Genomic DNA, 18719 nt, shown 5'->3' on the forward strand with positions numbered 1-18719 from the left:
TTGATCGTGTACGTGTGTGTGTATGTGTGTGTGTGTGTTTTCTGCAGAGTATATAGTTACAAGTTGACTAAGAATAGCCCAGCCCCCATCCCCCTCCATCTTCGGGGGCCGCTCCCGGCTTCCAGAAGAACCGCCCACACAGGAAGGAGATCAGCCCCTCCAAGACCCCAACCCAGCGAGCCCAGCTTCAGACCCCAACCCCAGGGAGTCCAGCTTCAGCATCCCCAGCTTCAGCTGCAGTAAGGAAGGAGACCAGTGGAGACGGAAAGACCCCACCAGCACCCACTGGAAGAAGAGATGGGAAGAAGACAGAATAAGAGATCACTCAGCAATAGAAACACCAACATGACCCCACCAGAATCCAGGGATCCAACACCAGCAAGAACTGAAAAGCACTACATAGAGGAAGAAGAGGAGACAGACCTTAAAAATTATTTCATGAAGATGATGGAGACCCTCAAAGAAGAAACGAGGAAATCGCTTAAAGAAATAGAAGAAAAAACAAACAAAAAAATCCATGAAATGGGGGAAAAATTCAAGAAATAAACAAATCTCTCAAAGAATCTAAAGAGCACCAAGAAAAATCAACCAAGAAAATTAAGGAAACAGCTCAAACAGTTGAAGGATTGAAAGCTGAAATAGAAACGATAAAGAAAACACAGAATGAAGGGATGCTGGAAATAGAAAAGCTCGGTAAACGGTCTGGAACTACAGATGCAAGTATCACCAATAGAATACAAGAGATAGAAGAGAGAATCTCAGGTGTTGAAGACTCATTAGAGGATATAGAGTCGTCAACCAAAGAAAATCTCAAAACCAACAAATCCTTAACACAAAATATCCAGGAAATATGGGACACCGTGAAGAAGCCAAACCTGAGAATAATAGGTATAGAAGAAGGTGAAGAAATTCAACTTAAAGGTACAGAAAACATATTCAACAAAATCATAGAAGAAAACTTCCCTAACCTAAAGAAAGATATGCCTATGAAAGTACAAGAATCATACAGAACACCAAATAGGCTTGACCAGAAAAAGAAGTCACCTCGCCATATAATAATCAAAACATCAAACCTACAGTGTAAAGAGAAAATATTAAGAGCAGCCAAAGAAAAAGGCCAAGTAACATACAAAGGCAGACCTATCCGAATTACACCTGACTTCTCAATGGAAACGATGAAAGCCAGAAGATCCTGGTCAGATGTCCTACAAACGCTAAGGGAACAAGGATGCCAACCCAGACTACTATATCCAGCAAAGCTCTCAATTACCATAGATGGAGAAAACAAAATATTCCATGACAAAGCCAGATTTAAACAATACGTATCCATGAATCCAGCTCTACAGAAAATGCTAGAAGGAAAACCTAGAGCCAAGGAAGATAACTACATTCACAAAGACACAGGCAATATATAATCATACTTTACAAAACACCAAAAGAAAAAGGGAGGAGAAACTACACAAAATAACTTCACTAACAATAAATCAAGCGCAAACAAGGATCACCAATCAATGGTCATTAATATCCCTCAATGTCAACGGCCTCAACTTGCCTATAAAAAGACACAGACTAGCAGAATGGATACGAAGACAGGACCCTTCCTTCTGCTGCATACAAGAAACACATCTCAACACCAAAGACAGACGTTATCTCAGAGTAAAGGGCTGGGAAAAGATCTTCCAATCAAACGGCCCCAAGAAACAAGCGGGCGTAGCAATCCTAATATCTAACAAATTAGACTTCAAATTAAAATCAATCAAAAGAGATGAAGAAGGGCACTTCATATTCATCAAAGGAAAAACACATCAAGATGAAGTCTCAATTTTAAACATCTACGCCCCAAATACAAAGGCACCTACATTCGTGAAAGAAACATTACTAAAGCTCAAAATGCACATAAAATCTCACACACTAATAGTAGGAGACTTCAACACTCCGCTCTCACCGCTAGACAGGACCTCCAGACAGAAACTTAGCAAAGAAACAAAAGAATTAATAGAAGTTATGACCCAACTGGGTTTAACAGACATCTATAGAACATTCCACCCAAATACAAAGGGATATACCTTCTTCTCGGCACCACATGGAACCTTCTCTAAAATTGACCACATAATAGGAAACATAGCAAATCTCCACAGATACAAAAAAAATTGGAATAACCCCCTGCATCTTATCAGACCACCATGCATTAACATTAGAATTCAACAATAACACAAATCGCAGAAACCCTACAAACTCATGGAGATTGAACAATGCACAATTGCACCATCCCTGGGTAAAGGAACAAATAAAAAAAGAAATTAAAGACTTCCTCGATTTCAATGAAAATGAAGACACAACATACACAAACTTATGGGACACTTTGAAAGCAGTGCCGAGAGGAAAGTTTATAGCACTAAGTGCTTACATGAAGAACACATCAGAAAAATCATCCACCATGATCAAGTAGGCTTCATTTCAGGAATGCAGGGATGGTTCAACATTAGAAAATCTATCAATGTAATCCACCATATTAACAATCTGCGAAAGAAAAACCACATGATCATCTCACTAGATGCTGAAAAAGCCTTTGACAAAATCCAGCACCCCTTCATGATAAAGGTCCTAGAGAGATCAGGGATAACAGGAACGTACCTGAATATAATAAAAGCAATATACAGTAAACCAACAGCTACCATCAAACTAAATGGAGAGAAACTCAAAGCAATTCCTCTAAAATCAGGAACAAGACAAGGCTGTCCACTCTCTCCATATCTCTTCAATATTGTACTTGAAGTTCTAGCTACAGCAATAAGAAAACAAAAGGAGATAAAGGGGATACAAATAGGAAAAGAAGAAGTCAAACTTTCACTTTTTGCAGATGATATGATAGTTTACATAAGTGACCCAAAAACTCCGCAAGGTTACTCCTAGAGCTGATAAACACCTTCAGCAATGTGGCAGGATACAAGGTAAACTCAAAAAAATCAGTGGCCCTATTATATACAGAGGATGAAGTGACTGAGAAAGAAATCAGAGAAACATCACCTTTTACAATAGCCAAAAACAGTATCAAATATCTGGGGATAATGTTAACCAAGGAAGTGAAAGACCTGTATATCAAGAACTTTGTGTCTTTGATGAAAGAAATCAAAGAAGATACCAGAAAATGGAAAGATCTCCCATGCTCTTGGATTGGTAGGATCAACATAATAAAAATGGCAATCTTGCCAAAAGCAGTCTATAGATTCAATGCAATCCCTATCAAAATTCCATCACAATTCTTCAAGGACCTGGAAAGAACATTAATCAACTTTATATGGAAAAACAAAAGGCCCAGGATAGCCAAAACATCCCTATACAATAAAGGAACTTCAGGAGGCATCACCATACCTGACTTCAAGCTCTATTATAGAGCTATAGTCCTGAAAACAGCTTGGTATTGGCACAAAAATAGGCATGTAGACCAATGGAACCGAATCGAAAGCCCTAATTTTAACCCACACACCTATGAACACCTGATTTTTGACAAAGAAGCTAAAACTGTACAGTGGAAAAAAGAAAGCATCTTCAACAAATGGTGCTGGCATAACTGGGTACTGGTATGCAGAAGACTGCAGATAGATCCATGTTTATCGCCTTGTACAAAACTTAAGTCCAAATGGATCAAAGATCTCAACATACATCCAGCCACACTGAAACTTTTAGAAGAGAAAGTGGGAGATACTCTTCAACGAGTTGGTACAGGACACCACTTCCTAAACATAACACCAGTGGCACAGGCACTGAGATCGACAATTAACAAATGGGACCTTCTGAAACTAAAAAGCTTCTGTAAGGCAAAGGACACAGTCAAAAAGACAAAAAGGCAGGCCACAGAATGGGAAAAGATATTCACTAACCCTACATCTGACAGAGGGCTAATCTCCAAAATTTATAAAGAACTCAGGAAACAAGTCTCCAAAACACCAAAGGATCCACTAGAAAGGTGGGGTACAGAGCTAAATAGAGAATTCTCAGTAGAGGAGGCTAAAATGGCCAAGAGACACTTAAGAAAGTGCTCAACATCCTTAGCCATCAGGGAAATGCAAATCAAAACAACTCTGAGATACCATCTTACTCCTATCAGAATGGCTAGAATCAATAACACCGAAGACAATTTATGCTGGAGAGGATGTGGAGAGAGAGGAACACTCCTCCACTGCTGGTGGGAATGCCGACTCATACAGCCTCTTTGGAAATCAATATGGAGATTCCTCAGGAAAATGGGAATTAATCTACCACTAGACCCAGCAATTACACTCTTAGGCATTTATCCAAATGAGGCAGGTTCATACAACAAGGGCATCTGCTCCACTATGTTCATAGCAGCATTGTTTGTAATAGCCAGAACCTGGAAGCAACCTAGATGCCCCTCAACTGAAGAGTGGATAGAGAAAATGTGGTACATTTACACAATGGAGTATTACTCAGCAGAAAAAAATAATGGAATCTTGAAATTCGCAGGGAAATGGATGGCACTGGAGGAAACCATCCTGAGTGAGGTAACCCAGTCGCAGAAAGACAAACATGGTATGTACTCACTCATATATGGATTCTAGATATGGATCAGGATAGTGCCAGTCTGCACTTCCACAGATAGAGAGTCTGGGAAACAGGAAAGAACCTAAAAGATATGCATATATGCATAGTACCCAAGAGAAGAGGATGGAGACAAGATCCTCTGAATGGATGGGGAACACGGCGAGGGGTGGGGGAGTGGGACCTGGGAAGAATAGAGGGGGTAAAGAGGAAGGGAGTTGGTCATGGGGGAACAGAAAGTTGAGGGGGTGGGGGTAGAATAGGGGGAAGAGGGAATCATTGGATCGAAGACAGATCAGGCACCAGAGTGACCTCCAGTGATCTAAAGGTATAACACCAATTGACCAGCTAAGCAATAGTGGAGGGACCACCTCGAATGCCCATTCCTGATAATGAACTTGATGTCTATAACCATCCGGGAGCTTTCATCCTGTGACTGATGGAAGCAGAGGCAAACACACAATTAATCACTGAACTGAACCCAAGGAACCCAGTGACAGAGAGAGAGGAGCGATGAGCAAATTGGCAAAGAATGGGCTGGCAAAACCAGCAGAGACAGCTGATCTGAACAGGGGAGTGCTCTTGGACCCCAGACCGACAGTGGGGAGGCCAGCATGGGACTGATCTGGACCCCCCAAATGTGAGTGTCAGTGAGAAGGCCTGGACAACCTATGGGGCCCTGAGCTGTGGATCAGTGTCTATCCCTGGTATACAAACTGTCTTCGTGTGCCTATAGCACAAAGAGAGATGCTGTCTCAGCCTGGACTCTTAGGGGAGTGCCTTGACCCTACCAAGAGTAAAATGACAGACTCTAGATATCCCCTATGTGGAAGGATTTGGCAATAGGGTGGGAGGGAGGGGGGACGGGGAGTGCGGGAGGATGGGAGGGAGAGGGAACTGGGATTGACATGTAAAACAAGCTATTTAAAATTAAAATAAAAAATGATAAAAAAGAATATAAACATACCAAAGCTTATGTAGAGAAAGCTCATTGTCAAGTCTATATCTATTATATCTTGAGAGCATAGTCAGTGATTATTTTTTATTTTTTTCACTAAGTCTGTGTCTTTGATAAGAAAATATTAAAATCTTGCGAGTAAGTCAAGGGAGCAGTTATCAAAACAAACTTTACTTTAAAGTATGTATTTCATACACAAGTAGCATCTATGTGGCTTTCTGTCTTCTGACAAACATGAAACTCAGAGACAAGGCTAAACAGTTTTGTGTAGGGGTATAGAGATGGCTCAGCAGCTAGGAACACTGACTGCTTTAGCGAAGGAGTGGTGTTCTGTTCTGGCACTCACATGGAGGCTACCAGTCATCTGAAACTACAGTTCCAGGAGATGTGATGGTTTCTTCTGTGGGCACTGCATGACCATGATCTATATGTATGCATGCAGGCAATACACACATACACATAAAGTAAAAATAAAGCTTCAAAAAATTGTCTAGCATGCTACCCCATCAGCAGAAGGCCAGTGCTGTAATGGAATACACCTGTCTGCCCTCCCCAGAAGAAACAATTTACATCTTTTCACATATTTTAAGATCCTTTTTAATTTATATATACACATATAAAATGCTATTGTATGATTCATGATAGTTGCAATGTTATTTATCATGTAAAGTATATTATGCTTGGGAATTAAGAGTTTTATTTGTATGTACAAAATGAAAGACCTCAGAAGGATGTCTAATCTAGATGTTGACAGTTAAGATTCAGAATTATATCTCCACTCTGCAGAATAATGCCCCAAAGACAGTAAGATAAAAATGTAACATGTATAGGTATTAAATCCCCACACAAAATAGAGAATTCTGTTTTAACATTATTTTGTATGAAAAACACTTATATGCCAGGTTACCACAAACTCAGAATGTAATAAAAATTCTTACATTTTGACACATCAATGAGTTTTATCTCTGAAATACAATTTACTTTCAAAATATTAGGACTTCATCCAGAGTATCTTATATTTCAGAAGATATACCAAACTTGTGGGGAATATACTATCACTTTTATTTGAGAAAGAACAAAATAAATGCCTGGTAAATGAAAACTCTTTTGTTACCATTGGTCAAATATTTCTTACCAATCCTGAGATTTTGACATGGAGATATGTAGTGATGGTCATTGTCATAGTGGCTTTCTGTGTTCCATTTAGAAAAAAATGAACTATCCAGTGAGTGACTGTTCACATGATATATCCTTTCCAGCAGGTATGAGTGTATGGGCAGTAAGAATCTAATTATCCCCTGAAATACACACCCCAAGTCAGGAGATGGCTGTTACTTTGAAATTTTCAGAAAGATGTTGCCCTCTCTCCCTCCCTCCCTCCCTCCCTCCCTCCCTCCCTCCCTCCCTCCCTCCCTCCTTCCCTGCCTTCTTCCTCCTTCTCTCCCTCATTTATCCCCTCCCAGTTGCATTTCTTAGATTAACCTGGAATATAGGGTTCTCATGCTTTAAAATGCTGACCTTTGGGATTACAGGGACATACTACCACACCAACCCTCATTTCAACTTATACAAACCTCCAAATAAGAAAGTTTAGAATTTTTTAAAAAATTCATAGATAGCCTACAATTTGTTCTCTTATAATTTTAAATATCTAAGTAGCGATTGCATGAGGCACAATGAAGTATAAGTTCTGGGAAATGAAATAATTTTTCAGTAAGAAATCAATATTATATTTGTGTATACTGATAGCATTTATTACTTATAATACAACATAGGTAATTAAAATTTTTCTGGACTATTTTCCATTTTATTTTCAAAGCTAATAGCCAATCTCTTATATGAAAATGGTGTTTCAGCAAATAGCCACTTGAACAAGAAGCTAAATTAGTGGGACCAATGTATTGATGTTTTTCTGAGAACACTAAGCCATGGTTTCATTTGAGTCATCTATCTTTGCTCTGATGTCTACTATAGCACATGGGAAGGAGACTCAAGGTCTTAACTCCATTACTGGATTTATTCAGCACTGTCAGACCAAGAATAGGTGTTTATCTACTAATGTGAGCTTCTCCAGAGAGAGTAGCTCATTGTAATTCTCTCCTCCAGTTTTCCTTCCCCAAGGAAATATCTTTATCTCAGATCTGCCTAATTAGTCAGTACATGAGGAACAGAAAATTGTGAGAGGATCACAATGCTCATGGTTGCTGTCCTAAAAAACAGAAAAAACAAAACAAAACAAAAACCCACTCAATAACATTTTCATCTATATTTTCTTGTTTACATGGTGGAACAAAGTGGATCAAACAAGCATAGATTTGTGGAAATAGAGATGGTGCTTTTGTACAATATAACACATACTGTGTATCAAAGAAATATTTGTACCACTTCTGTGAAGTTAACATTGGAATGACATTGTAATCCTGACCATCTGTCTTGCTCCTCTAGACATCGATGAATGTGCGGTGGTGAATGGAGGCTGCCAGCAGCGCTGTATTAACACTCTGGGCACCTTCCACTGTGTGTGTGATACAGGGTACAGACGCCATGCTGACGAACGCACCTGCATAAGTGAGTAAATATTAGAGCCAGCTTGAAACCATTTTCAATGAAAATCGACCTGCCCATGCAAGGGACAGAGGAGAAAGATGTTTTTATTGTAAAAAATATCTATAGAAACTGATGGCAGTTGAGTTCAGGTATATTTTCTAGAATATAATAGGCATTTTGCTATTAAAAGACAGACAAAGATGGAGAAAGAAATGCAGAAATTAATGTTTATAAGTACAACTTGAATCTCCATACATGTTGTTATTTCTATAATGTGTAATTTTGCATATAAATTTGTTTATTGCTTATGCAACAAGTATGACACCAAACTAAAATGTTGGAGTAAGTTAAACCATGATAATTACTAGATATGGTAATCTCATATATAATTGTACTCAGAAGTAAATCCAAGTCTAAAACTTAGTCATCAAAGAGATTATAATAGACTATATTCCAAAGAACTTGAAGTTACCCAAGTACATTTAAGACTACACATATTTAATATAGGTTACAGCATGATTATTCTGCCACAAAATGCCCTTAAATGTAATTTTGGAACAATAAAGTGATCATTCATCTCTTTGTTTACATGATTTTGAGTTAGTGGATTTCGTGAAATAGGTGAATGCTGTTTTTGTAAATGAAAAGGAAGGAGTGGAGTTTTAAGAACACTCTTCCTGGTGTGATTATCAATATTCCTTGTTTTCACTGATATAATATGAGTAAAAGTGTGTTTATTTTTTGGAAAGTCATGCTCTTCATCTTACATAATGATACTTTCCAGTTTTAATCTCATGTCTCTGATTAAATTAATTAGTATTTAACAACATAGCACTTGCTATCAGACAGCTTAATTTCTTTCTTTGTTTATATAAGTTTTATTAACCATTTCAACCTTACCTAATTGTTATTAGTAGCTTACAATGTGTTTTACAATGTGAACTTGAATATAAGTCACCTTTGTCAGTAAATGTAGGAACATACATACCTTCTGCTGTTCCTAGCATGTCTGAGGGGAGACCAGCAAGCAGGCAAGAATTCTTTAGCCATTATCTGATGCTGTTGTGAGACAGCAGGCTATAAAAGTGTGAGGGAACAATAGGAGAGGGCCAAGAGGGAAGAGGAGATCTTTTTCAAAGTCAACGGAAGACAAATAGAAGGCAGACCCTAATAACTAGGAACTCAGTTCAGCATGGTGGTAGTCACAGACAGCACATCTTGGAGGACAGTGGCCCTGGCACATGTATTAAATGGAAACATCCTCTTGTCTTTGCAGGGGCAATGACATTTCCATTCCTAGGTCATGTGCTACTAGCATCCCTTCAAACTACTGCCCAAGTCACAGCTGTGCAGGAGCAGCAGGAGCTGATATATGCAAATGAGATATTTGTTGGGAAAGGACAAGCCTAAGCTGGTGAACATTTTATCTAAAGTAAAATCATTTTTTGAAATAGTAGTTTATATGAATCATTAATATTTGATATCTGTGGAAGGACAAAATAAACAAGCATGGCTAACTTTTGTCTATGGGTAAAATTAGTTTACTAAACTCTTAGCAGTCATTAGCTGCTCCAACCAGCTACTCTTCTCCTCCCTGCCACCATCATTATTGTGTTAATAACATATTGACAAAATAGAGATTCATTGGATTGGGTTTACTGCATCTATTTCTAGTCCTTAGGAGGCAAATCTCACTTTATATACATGAAGCTGCTATGACAGCGACTTAACTTCTGCTCTGCATATAGGTCATTCTACTCCGAATTTCAAGACCGTGTACAAATGAAATGTATATTATGCAACTAACAAGTAAACTAAATTCATGTGAAATGTAAACTCTATTGCCACACTCAGGCCAGGGCTCCAACTCATTGGCTGGCAGTCTCCAGCAACTGCTGGGCAGAGCCTCAGGCAGACTTACTTGGCTGTGACAGTGGTCTTGATGTCTTTGTTGTGCACATAGAGGGACATTTGATTATAGAAAGACTATTAGGAATCTCTGACAGTGCAGTCACATCAACCTTGAGAAAGAGTTCAGGACTCTCTTTGTAAGTGCCTTGTGTTTAAAGATAGAGGTGGAGCCTTTGGGACAACTGTTTGCTTATTTGTACAGAAAGAACCCTGTAGAACTGGCCAACAGTGATCTGTTCTTCAGATGAGTCTGGAACAAATTCTATAATATATCTGAAACTGGCCTTGAACTCACAATCTCCCTGCCTCAGCCTCTTAAGGGCTTGGGTTACTTACTGGTGGGATTACCATTCCCAGCTTCTTTGGAGATTTTTATCTGACAGAAGTCAGAATGGTGTCTGAGGTTGTAGTAGACATTTGCCATGAAGCTCAGAGAGTCACAGAAAGGAGAAAAACAAAATGCTGGGACTTGAGGACTACAGTGTATTTGAATGTATGTCCCTTCCTTTGCTTTGTTGTGTACATTGGTCTGGCAGACACACATCTGGGAGAAGGCTTCTGTGCTGTTGAAAGTATGTTGACCCCGCATGGAATTGTAGATACTTCTTTCCAGAAGGGATCTAATCTGCAATGCATTGATTTGTCATCTGCCTCTGTTGGAATCACAAGATCACACAGACAGGTATAAAAGGAGTCTATGACAGCTGACAATGGTAACAGGAAGTTGCACGTATCAGCTACTTGGCTTCAACAAAGGCTTGTTTGGGCTGCTGACGAAATACAATATATACCTTTAGTGCGCATTTAGAGCAAGTTTTTAATTTCTATCAAATCCTTTTACGTGCTTTTGACACCCCAAAATATTCCAAATACATTTCTATAATTGATGACATTCCTTTAAAAGGATATATGAAGGAGAAACTTGTGACACCTTTATGTTATGATGTCCTATACTACTGTCATATGTATGAGGCACACTTGTCCAGTGATGATTGTTCCTTCCTTGATCTTCTATGTAATAAGATTCCAGGACAGAGGGCAAGCTCAGTCACTAAAATGCTTGCCTCACAAATATGAGAACCAGAGTTAAGACCCCAGAATACATTGAAAATTCTGCAGCATGGTGGTAGTGTATGCTTGCAAATCACATTTGGGTTACTGAAGAGATAGGTTAATCCCTGGGGCTCATTGGGGCTGGTCTAGTTGGTGACTTGAGGCCAATGAGAGAATCTACCTCAAAGTAGATGGATAAAGTTTCTGAGGACAATGCCAGAAGCTGTGCTCTAGCCTTCACAAGCACATACATACAAGTGAACAACCATTCCATATGCATATATAAACTTGTAGGTACACACACACACACACACACACACACACACACACACACACACACGGTTTCTGATGTCCTCAGGCAGCACTTTTCCCATGCCATACACTTTGTACCTTTCTGAAGTTAGTATCAAAGGCTGTTCTGAGTAGAAGCATTATGCATGAGGGCATCACAGCAAATGAAGCTGTTGGTTAGGGTAGAGTATAAACTCATCATGGGAAAGCCAACAGGAGTGTGGTCTAGACACTTGTACAACTAACATGATGAGCGAGAAAAAGAGAAAAACAGAATAAATTATATCAAGTTTAAAAAGAGCTGAGGTATCAATGCTCACATGAGTTTGTGTCAGGTTTTGTCTGTATAGACTCAGGACTGTAACACATATGGGCAGGTGACCTGCTTCAAGCCACCAAATCTTTCTACATCCTGATTTTCTAATATAGAAATGGATACATCATTCTTAGAATGACTTCAATACTATCATGTTAAAATTTTACAGATTTCACAAAAGTGTAATATCATTATAAGCCATCTGCTGAGGAAAAAAATCTCTGTTGGATTGTGCATATCGAACAACCTTTAATAACTTGGATTTTATTTAAAAATAGTTAAGAAACTTGAACTTTTAAAATACAAGCATTAAAATAGAATGTGAGAACTTCGTGATTAGTTTAATAATAATAAAAAATCAGTGGGTACTTAAATGATTTGAGTATATATGCATAATTAGGTGCTTTTTTAAAAACCAGTTTTCCATATCATTGAGTTGTACTTACAAAGAACTTAAGAAGTGATGGAGCCCATTTCCTAATTCAAAGATTAAAAAGTTTCAGAGCCAAAGAGGTCAAAAGAGTTTCATTCAGAACGAAAACAGTTTTCTGAAAAACCTACTTAAGTTCACTTCAGATAGATTTTCTTTAAATCTCTGATAAATGCAAACAAACAAATGAAACATAGCTCACAAGACAGGGCTAAATCAAATTCATGGCCCATTTTAGTAAATACAGCTTTTATAATGGCTATTGATAATATAAAACAACATTATGTCATCAACCTAGATGGAAATGCCTATGTGCCACTTCCTTTCATGGTTCTAAGATGTGCTCCGCAGAAGCTTGGACACTTCAAATCTGTGTCACCTTTTCTCCTTCTGCTCTGCACTTTCCTCTGATTGTAGGACATAGCTCAGCCCCAAGTTCATCCATCAAAACCCTCCTTACTGTGTTTCACATTAAAAGTCATCTGTTTTGTTAAATTTTATCTGTGATTCTAGCTAAAGGCATTCTCCCAAATGTCATGTTATTCCTTCTTTTTAATTATAAATCATAGCACACAAATATCTTGTTAGCGATATATTCATATATATGTACATTTAAAATATATTTGTTCTTATATACATATTCTTATATATGTATACAAGCAGCTGGCATTTCAGGTCACACAAAAGGCAGTGACAGTGTCCTGTCAAATCCAAGGTGTACAGTTTACATTCTCTTTTTGACCATTGACTCTGTTGAGCACTATTTTTTCCTGAATTTCCCCTTGGCTTTCTGGCAGTACACTGTCTACTTTCAGTGTCGGCATTGCTTTACTATTCTGGTGAGTACAGGTCTCACGTTACATTATCTAGCATATTTCCTTCCTTCTTTCCTTTCTTCCTTCCTTCCTTCCTTCTTTCCTTCCTTCCTTTCTTCCTTCTTTCCTTCCTTCCTTCTTTCCTTCCTTCTTTCTTTCCTTCCTTCCTTCTTTCCTTCCTTCCTTCCTTTCTTCCTTTCTCACTTTCTTTCTTTCCTTCCTTTTTTACTTTTTCTCCTTCATTTACTTCTCCTCTAGTCCACATCCATTTTTCCTACTTTCACTATAAGCATATACCAGTGGGGAACTTAGAGCATTACCTCACTCACCAAATAATAAAAGATATATGAACTTCACTCATAAGGATTTGCTTACTAGGGAAAGATATGAACTTGTTCTGGAGCTCTAAGCATTGGGACTTTGGCAATTTTCTCTGTTATATAGTGACTCTGTGTAATTTTTAGTTGGCTATTGTCTTAGCATTGACTGATATAATGGAACCTAAATAATGATAATATAGAATGATAGCATCTATTTCTAGTGATTGTCTCTGAGTGGCTAGGGAACAGAAACTATTGAAAATCACCTAAACTTTTTAGTATTTGTTTACATAATTCACATTTTTAGTAACTTGTAAAGTTTTGGATATAAGTTGGCATACCACTTAAAATCTGCCTTGAATTTCCATTTTTAATGCCACCCTAGGAAAGATGTTTATCTCAGATATCCATTTATAAATATGTCCACCCTCTGGTGTACTGGCTGAAATCAGTCTTCTCAGAGAGATGAACTAATTAAGCCACTGAAAACTTGAATGCTTCCACATATCTTTTTCTTTCCTTTTCTCCTTCATCACATAAGCCTATTAATATTTCCCCCAGAAAAAATGAATGCAATCACAGCTGTCCACAATGAGAAACTTTAGAAAAAGAAGGTTTGTGATGTTTTCATTCTTCAGAAAAGTCACGCCTTTATGCCACTTACTTGGAATAGTCAGGAAATACCTTTATTTATCATGTACTCTTTAGTCCCATTAAATGAAGGGAAGAGGAGGAAAAGTCACAGTCCACTGTTGTAAAGTTTTCTGTGATTATCACATTATTCCATTCAATTAGAAATACATAAATGTCATTGTCATATTTTAATCAATTACAAATATGCAGATGTTTGGCAGCCAAGATTATATACATGCACAAAAAGAAGCTTAAAAATGTGGTTTTTTAGTGAATCTCTGAGCTTAAACATCCTTACATGAGCTTTTCATGAGCTCTGTGTTTTAAGAAAATGCTGAATTAAAAATTGAACATGAGAAAACCCTTAGATGTGCTGGCCTTCACACAAAGGGCTCTTTTATTTTCTCTCAGTGCTCTGATGATGTCTGGCTTCATTTCACATGGAGGAGTAGAAGCTAAGAAATGCAGAAAGATTGCTTTCATATTGGAGAAGGAGGTTGAAGACTTCTTTGTAACTACCTTTCAATTAACTGCATTATTTATGAATAGAAATTAGAAACAGAATTCATTTCAGATGACAGCTGATGTGTTGAACGGGTCTATGGCAGGTTAAAAAAGTTGTTTAGTTTGTCAGATTGATGGCATTTCTCTGTCATTATCAAATTCATCACTCTTGCAATATTAAGTACTTTTATGTGGTGGGTGCTAAATTTAGTCCTTCAAAGTTGAATTTAAAGAAACACCCTTTGCCTCTTCACATCTATTGTATGGCCTTTGAAAAAGCTTAAAAAATTATCAAGTTTTCATCTGATGTTGAGCTTTAACATTAATTCTGCAGCAATTGTCCACTCACTTGTCAGGAAGACACTGAGAATCTTTCTATTTTCTCTCAGACTTCAGATTCAGGAAGTGAGGGTTTTGAGAGATTGAGGTATCAGTTCTGGGCATACCATAGAAAAACTGTGTGAGCTTAATGTACTTCTTTTGTCCCTCTGATTTTCAGAATCTGTGCCATCTCTAATTCTCCCCTTTTATCTCTAATATTATCAGAAAAGTAATTCACAAAATAAATATTATACATTACACATGAGCATGTCCATCATAAAAGAATATATCATCCCACAACCAATGGATGCTTATGGAGTTTGGAAGAAACACAGTGTGGGCTCTGGAGCTAAATGAGCAAACAAGAAAGGTTCTTTAAGGCCCATTGGGTGATGAAAATTCCTTTGAATAGCAATGTGATGATCTCCAGCTTCTGTGCCTAAGGCTAGAACAAACAGACAGATCACACACACACACACACACACACACACACACACACACAGACTCTCTCTTTCTCACACACACGCACACACACTTTCTCTCTCTCTCTCTCACACACACAGACTCTCTCTCTCTCACACAGAAGCATGCATGCACACAAAGAACATGTGTACACACACTTTCTTACCAAATAACAAAATGTTCACATGATGGTATCCATAGATGGCAAATGACATTCCTTACTTTTATGATATTTTCTTTTTATTTATGAAATGTTTGTTATATACAATATCAAATTTAAAAACACAATATAAAAAGCATTTAATTTTCCCTGTGTTGCCTAGCTGACTTTATAGTTCATTGTATAACAACTACCACATAAGATAAAGTTTAAAATGAAGACATTAAATTCATAACTATCATGCAACAATATCCCAGTAAACCATGGCTCAGACCAATGATTTTTAGGTTTTATGTGTCTACTCCATCATTTCCTGACAGAGTACTTATTCAAAATAGAAATGCTGAGCATGAGGGAGTTTTAATTGTGTAACTGAAAATGTAATATGTTAACTTTACATTCCTAATTTATGACTAAGTATCCTAACACTTGGGATTTGGAGTAATCTGGGAAGAGTATATATTGGGAAAATATCTGTTCCCTCTTATCAGGCAAAGATTGTTAACTTTACTACAAGGTTATATATATAGACTATGTGATCTGATATAGTTACTTACATATAAATAGCTCAGTTTATCAGCCTGGAGCCCATGAGAAAGAGTGATGGTACAGGTAAAATCTTGAGTGGGTGTGCGACAGCAAGAGACCCTCAGGAAGTATTATTATCTGGTGCTTTTGTTGGCCACAGCCATAGGACTAAGTACAACAACAGGTGTTCAGTCCCTGTAGATCTAAATGTGTTCTGATGAGCCACGACAATGGACTAGTGCTTGCAGATACTATATTGTAGCAGACGATGAAAATTCAAATTTAACATCAGAGGAAAAAAAGCTCACTTTAAGAGTTTGCACACCTTACACACAATTCTAGTGTGATGGTGTTGGAGGTGAAAGGAGGAATATTTCAGCATTTTTTGCAGAAAAAATAAAATTCTCAGCTGAAGGTCCTTCACAGTTGAATCACACCTAGAGATTTGGGGATTTATTCCTGGCTCCTGGCTCTATGCTCGGGGGCAAACTTGCTATCTACTGTGCTTCTGACTAAACTCCACATCTGGGTTTACTCCATCCTGCCTTTCCTCCTCCTTCTTCATTTTTCCTTTTATTTAAGTAGATTTTATTTTCTTTCAAATAACATATCCTGATTACAGTTTCTCCTCCATACACTCCTCCCATCTCCTCCCTACATACCCTTCCATTTGGATCCATCCCCTTTTCTTTCTCTCATTAGAAGGTAAACAGTCTTCTAAGGGATTCTCATATAATATAATATAATATAATATAATATAATATAATATAATATAATATAACATAATATAATTGGACAGGACAAACCAAAAGAAAAGATCCCAAGAAAACACACAAGAATCAGAGACACACTGTCGTTCCTGTGTTCAGGAATCCCATGAAAATGCTAAACTGGAAGCCATAACGTATACACAGAGGACCTGGTACAGACATGTGCAGGCCCTGTGCTTGCTGCTTGAGACTATGTCTTCACGTGAGCTTTGATCATTTTTAAAAAGAAGACCTTGTTTTCTTGGTGTCCTCCATCCCATCTGGCTCTTACACTCTTTTTGCCTCCTCTTTCTGGGGGTGGAGTTCATTCATTAGCCCTAAGGTGAGGGAGTTGATGCAGACTTCCAATTTAGAGCAAGTGTTTAAGCATCTCTGCTCTCCCTCTCTGAGTATTGTCTCTGTACCTATATTTGTTCCCATTTGCTGTAAAAGGAAGCTTCTCTGAAGACTGAGCACAGAATGTCAATAGGAATCACTTTATCATTGAAGGTATTTTGTTTTGACAGTAGTATTTAGTTTTACCCTAGGTTCCTGAGATATCTAGTGTCAGATTCTTGGTCACACAAACAATATCCTGTATGAATTCCATTCCATCTCATAGAGTGGGCCTTAGCTTATATCAGATATTACTTGCTTATTCTCCTACAAATATCAAATCAGGGAGTGTTCATTCCTGGTGCTGTATGTCAGAAGTCCTGGCCTCTCCTTCCCAGTCCACGTGTTCTCAAGTTTCACAGCTTTCTTTTGTTCTCCTCCATCTTCGTGATAATTCAAAAAACATCTTTATTGGGTTTTCTGACCTCTAACCTACCCCTAACTCCTGATCATCTTCAGAACACTTCCTTGAACTCCTTTCTTCACCCTCTGGTGTGATATTTTTCACTTATAAAACTTAACCTTCTACAATTAGCTATAAGGCATTGATGCCCTGGGCAGCATCGTTAGTTCAGGTGCTTCTTTGTTTACTTTGAGCTACATGGAGAAATAATGCCAGAACCCCATCCAGTGGACATTATTCTATATCACAAATCTCGATGCCTTTGAAGCTGACTTTCCTCCTTCTTAGCAAGCACACTTTCAGGGTAGTCCCATCTCTTGGGTACCATATACCCTTGTCCTCACTCATAACTATGGTCTTCCCTTCCATAGTCCTATCTAAAGATTTCCCATTCTATGAATGCTTTCAGTAATGCCTGTATAAGCTCTGATAGAAGGGTTATTACAACTGACTCTTTCTTTTTAATGGATTTTTTTACATGCAATATGTTCTGATTGTGATTTTTCTCTCCCTCAACTTCTCCCAGATCCTCCGTACTTTCCCACCCACACAAATCCACACCCTTTCTTATTAGAATTCATATAGATCTCTAGAAAGTAAAATAAAACAAAAATAAACAAATCAGAATGGACAAAACAAACAAACAGAAAAAAAAGAGTCAAAGGGAAAGCACAAGAAACACATACGATGCCCAGACACACACATTTACCCACACAGAAAAAAATAGAAGAAAACAAAGATTCCAAAATGTATAAGACAAAGATTTGTACACATGCCCAGATAAAACACTGTAACCAAAAATAAAAAAAGATACTCCAAAAGTACCAATAAGTTAATTTTGTGTTGGCCATTTACTGCTGGTCATGGGTCTGCCCTTAAGTGTGATATGTAACTAATGTTACTCCACTGAAGGAAACCAATTATTCCTTTGTGAGTTGCTGTCAATTGTATATAGCTTCTAGGTTAGGCATAGGGGCTTATGAATACTTCTGGTCTCATTCATGGGATCCCATTTGGCTTAGACTCACAAAGATTGTAGTAGTTGTACAAGTGACTCTTAATTAGTGATACCCACAAATATGTCCTTTGTAATCTGGCATCTTTACTGTCATAGTCATATTTTTTTGTTTTTTCTATGGGGTGTGTGTGTGTGTTATATGTTATATGCCCATGTATACATGTTTATGTGTGTGTTCTTTTCTATTTGGCCATGTCTGGAGGCCAGAAGTCCACATCAAGTTTTTTTTCCAACTCATCTCCATGTTATCTTATAAATGAGTTTTTCATTGAACCTGAACTTGAGTGTTTTTAAGCTACAGTGACTGCACAATTAGCCCTCAGGATCTAACTGTCATCTATCTC

At 37.9% G+C, this 18719-nt stretch overlaps 1 protein-coding gene across 12 annotated transcripts in view; it reads left to right on the forward strand.

Annotated features, from left to right (window-relative positions):
• LOC101823368 (EGF-like and EMI domain-containing protein 1) overlaps positions 1–18719 on the forward strand; it is a 648492-nt gene that overhangs the window by 457993 nt on the left and 171780 nt on the right. For all 12 annotated transcript variants that reach the window (XR_005880408.1, XM_040754542.1, XM_040754540.1 and 9 more), the window contains one exon: positions 7964–8086. Coding sequence is in view for 11 of the 12 variants with exons in the window: in XM_040754542.1 (XP_040610476.1) it covers positions 7964–8086 (123 nt within the window). In the remaining variant the exon portion in view is untranslated. The remainder of the gene's footprint in view (positions 1–7963; positions 8087–18719) is intronic.

Source organism: Mesocricetus auratus, unplaced genomic scaffold (genome assembly GCF_017639785.1).
Source record: "Mesocricetus auratus isolate SY011 unplaced genomic scaffold, BCM_Maur_2.0 Super-Scaffold_100011, whole genome shotgun sequence".
NCBI lineage: Eukaryota > Metazoa > Chordata > Mammalia > Rodentia > Cricetidae > Mesocricetus > Mesocricetus auratus.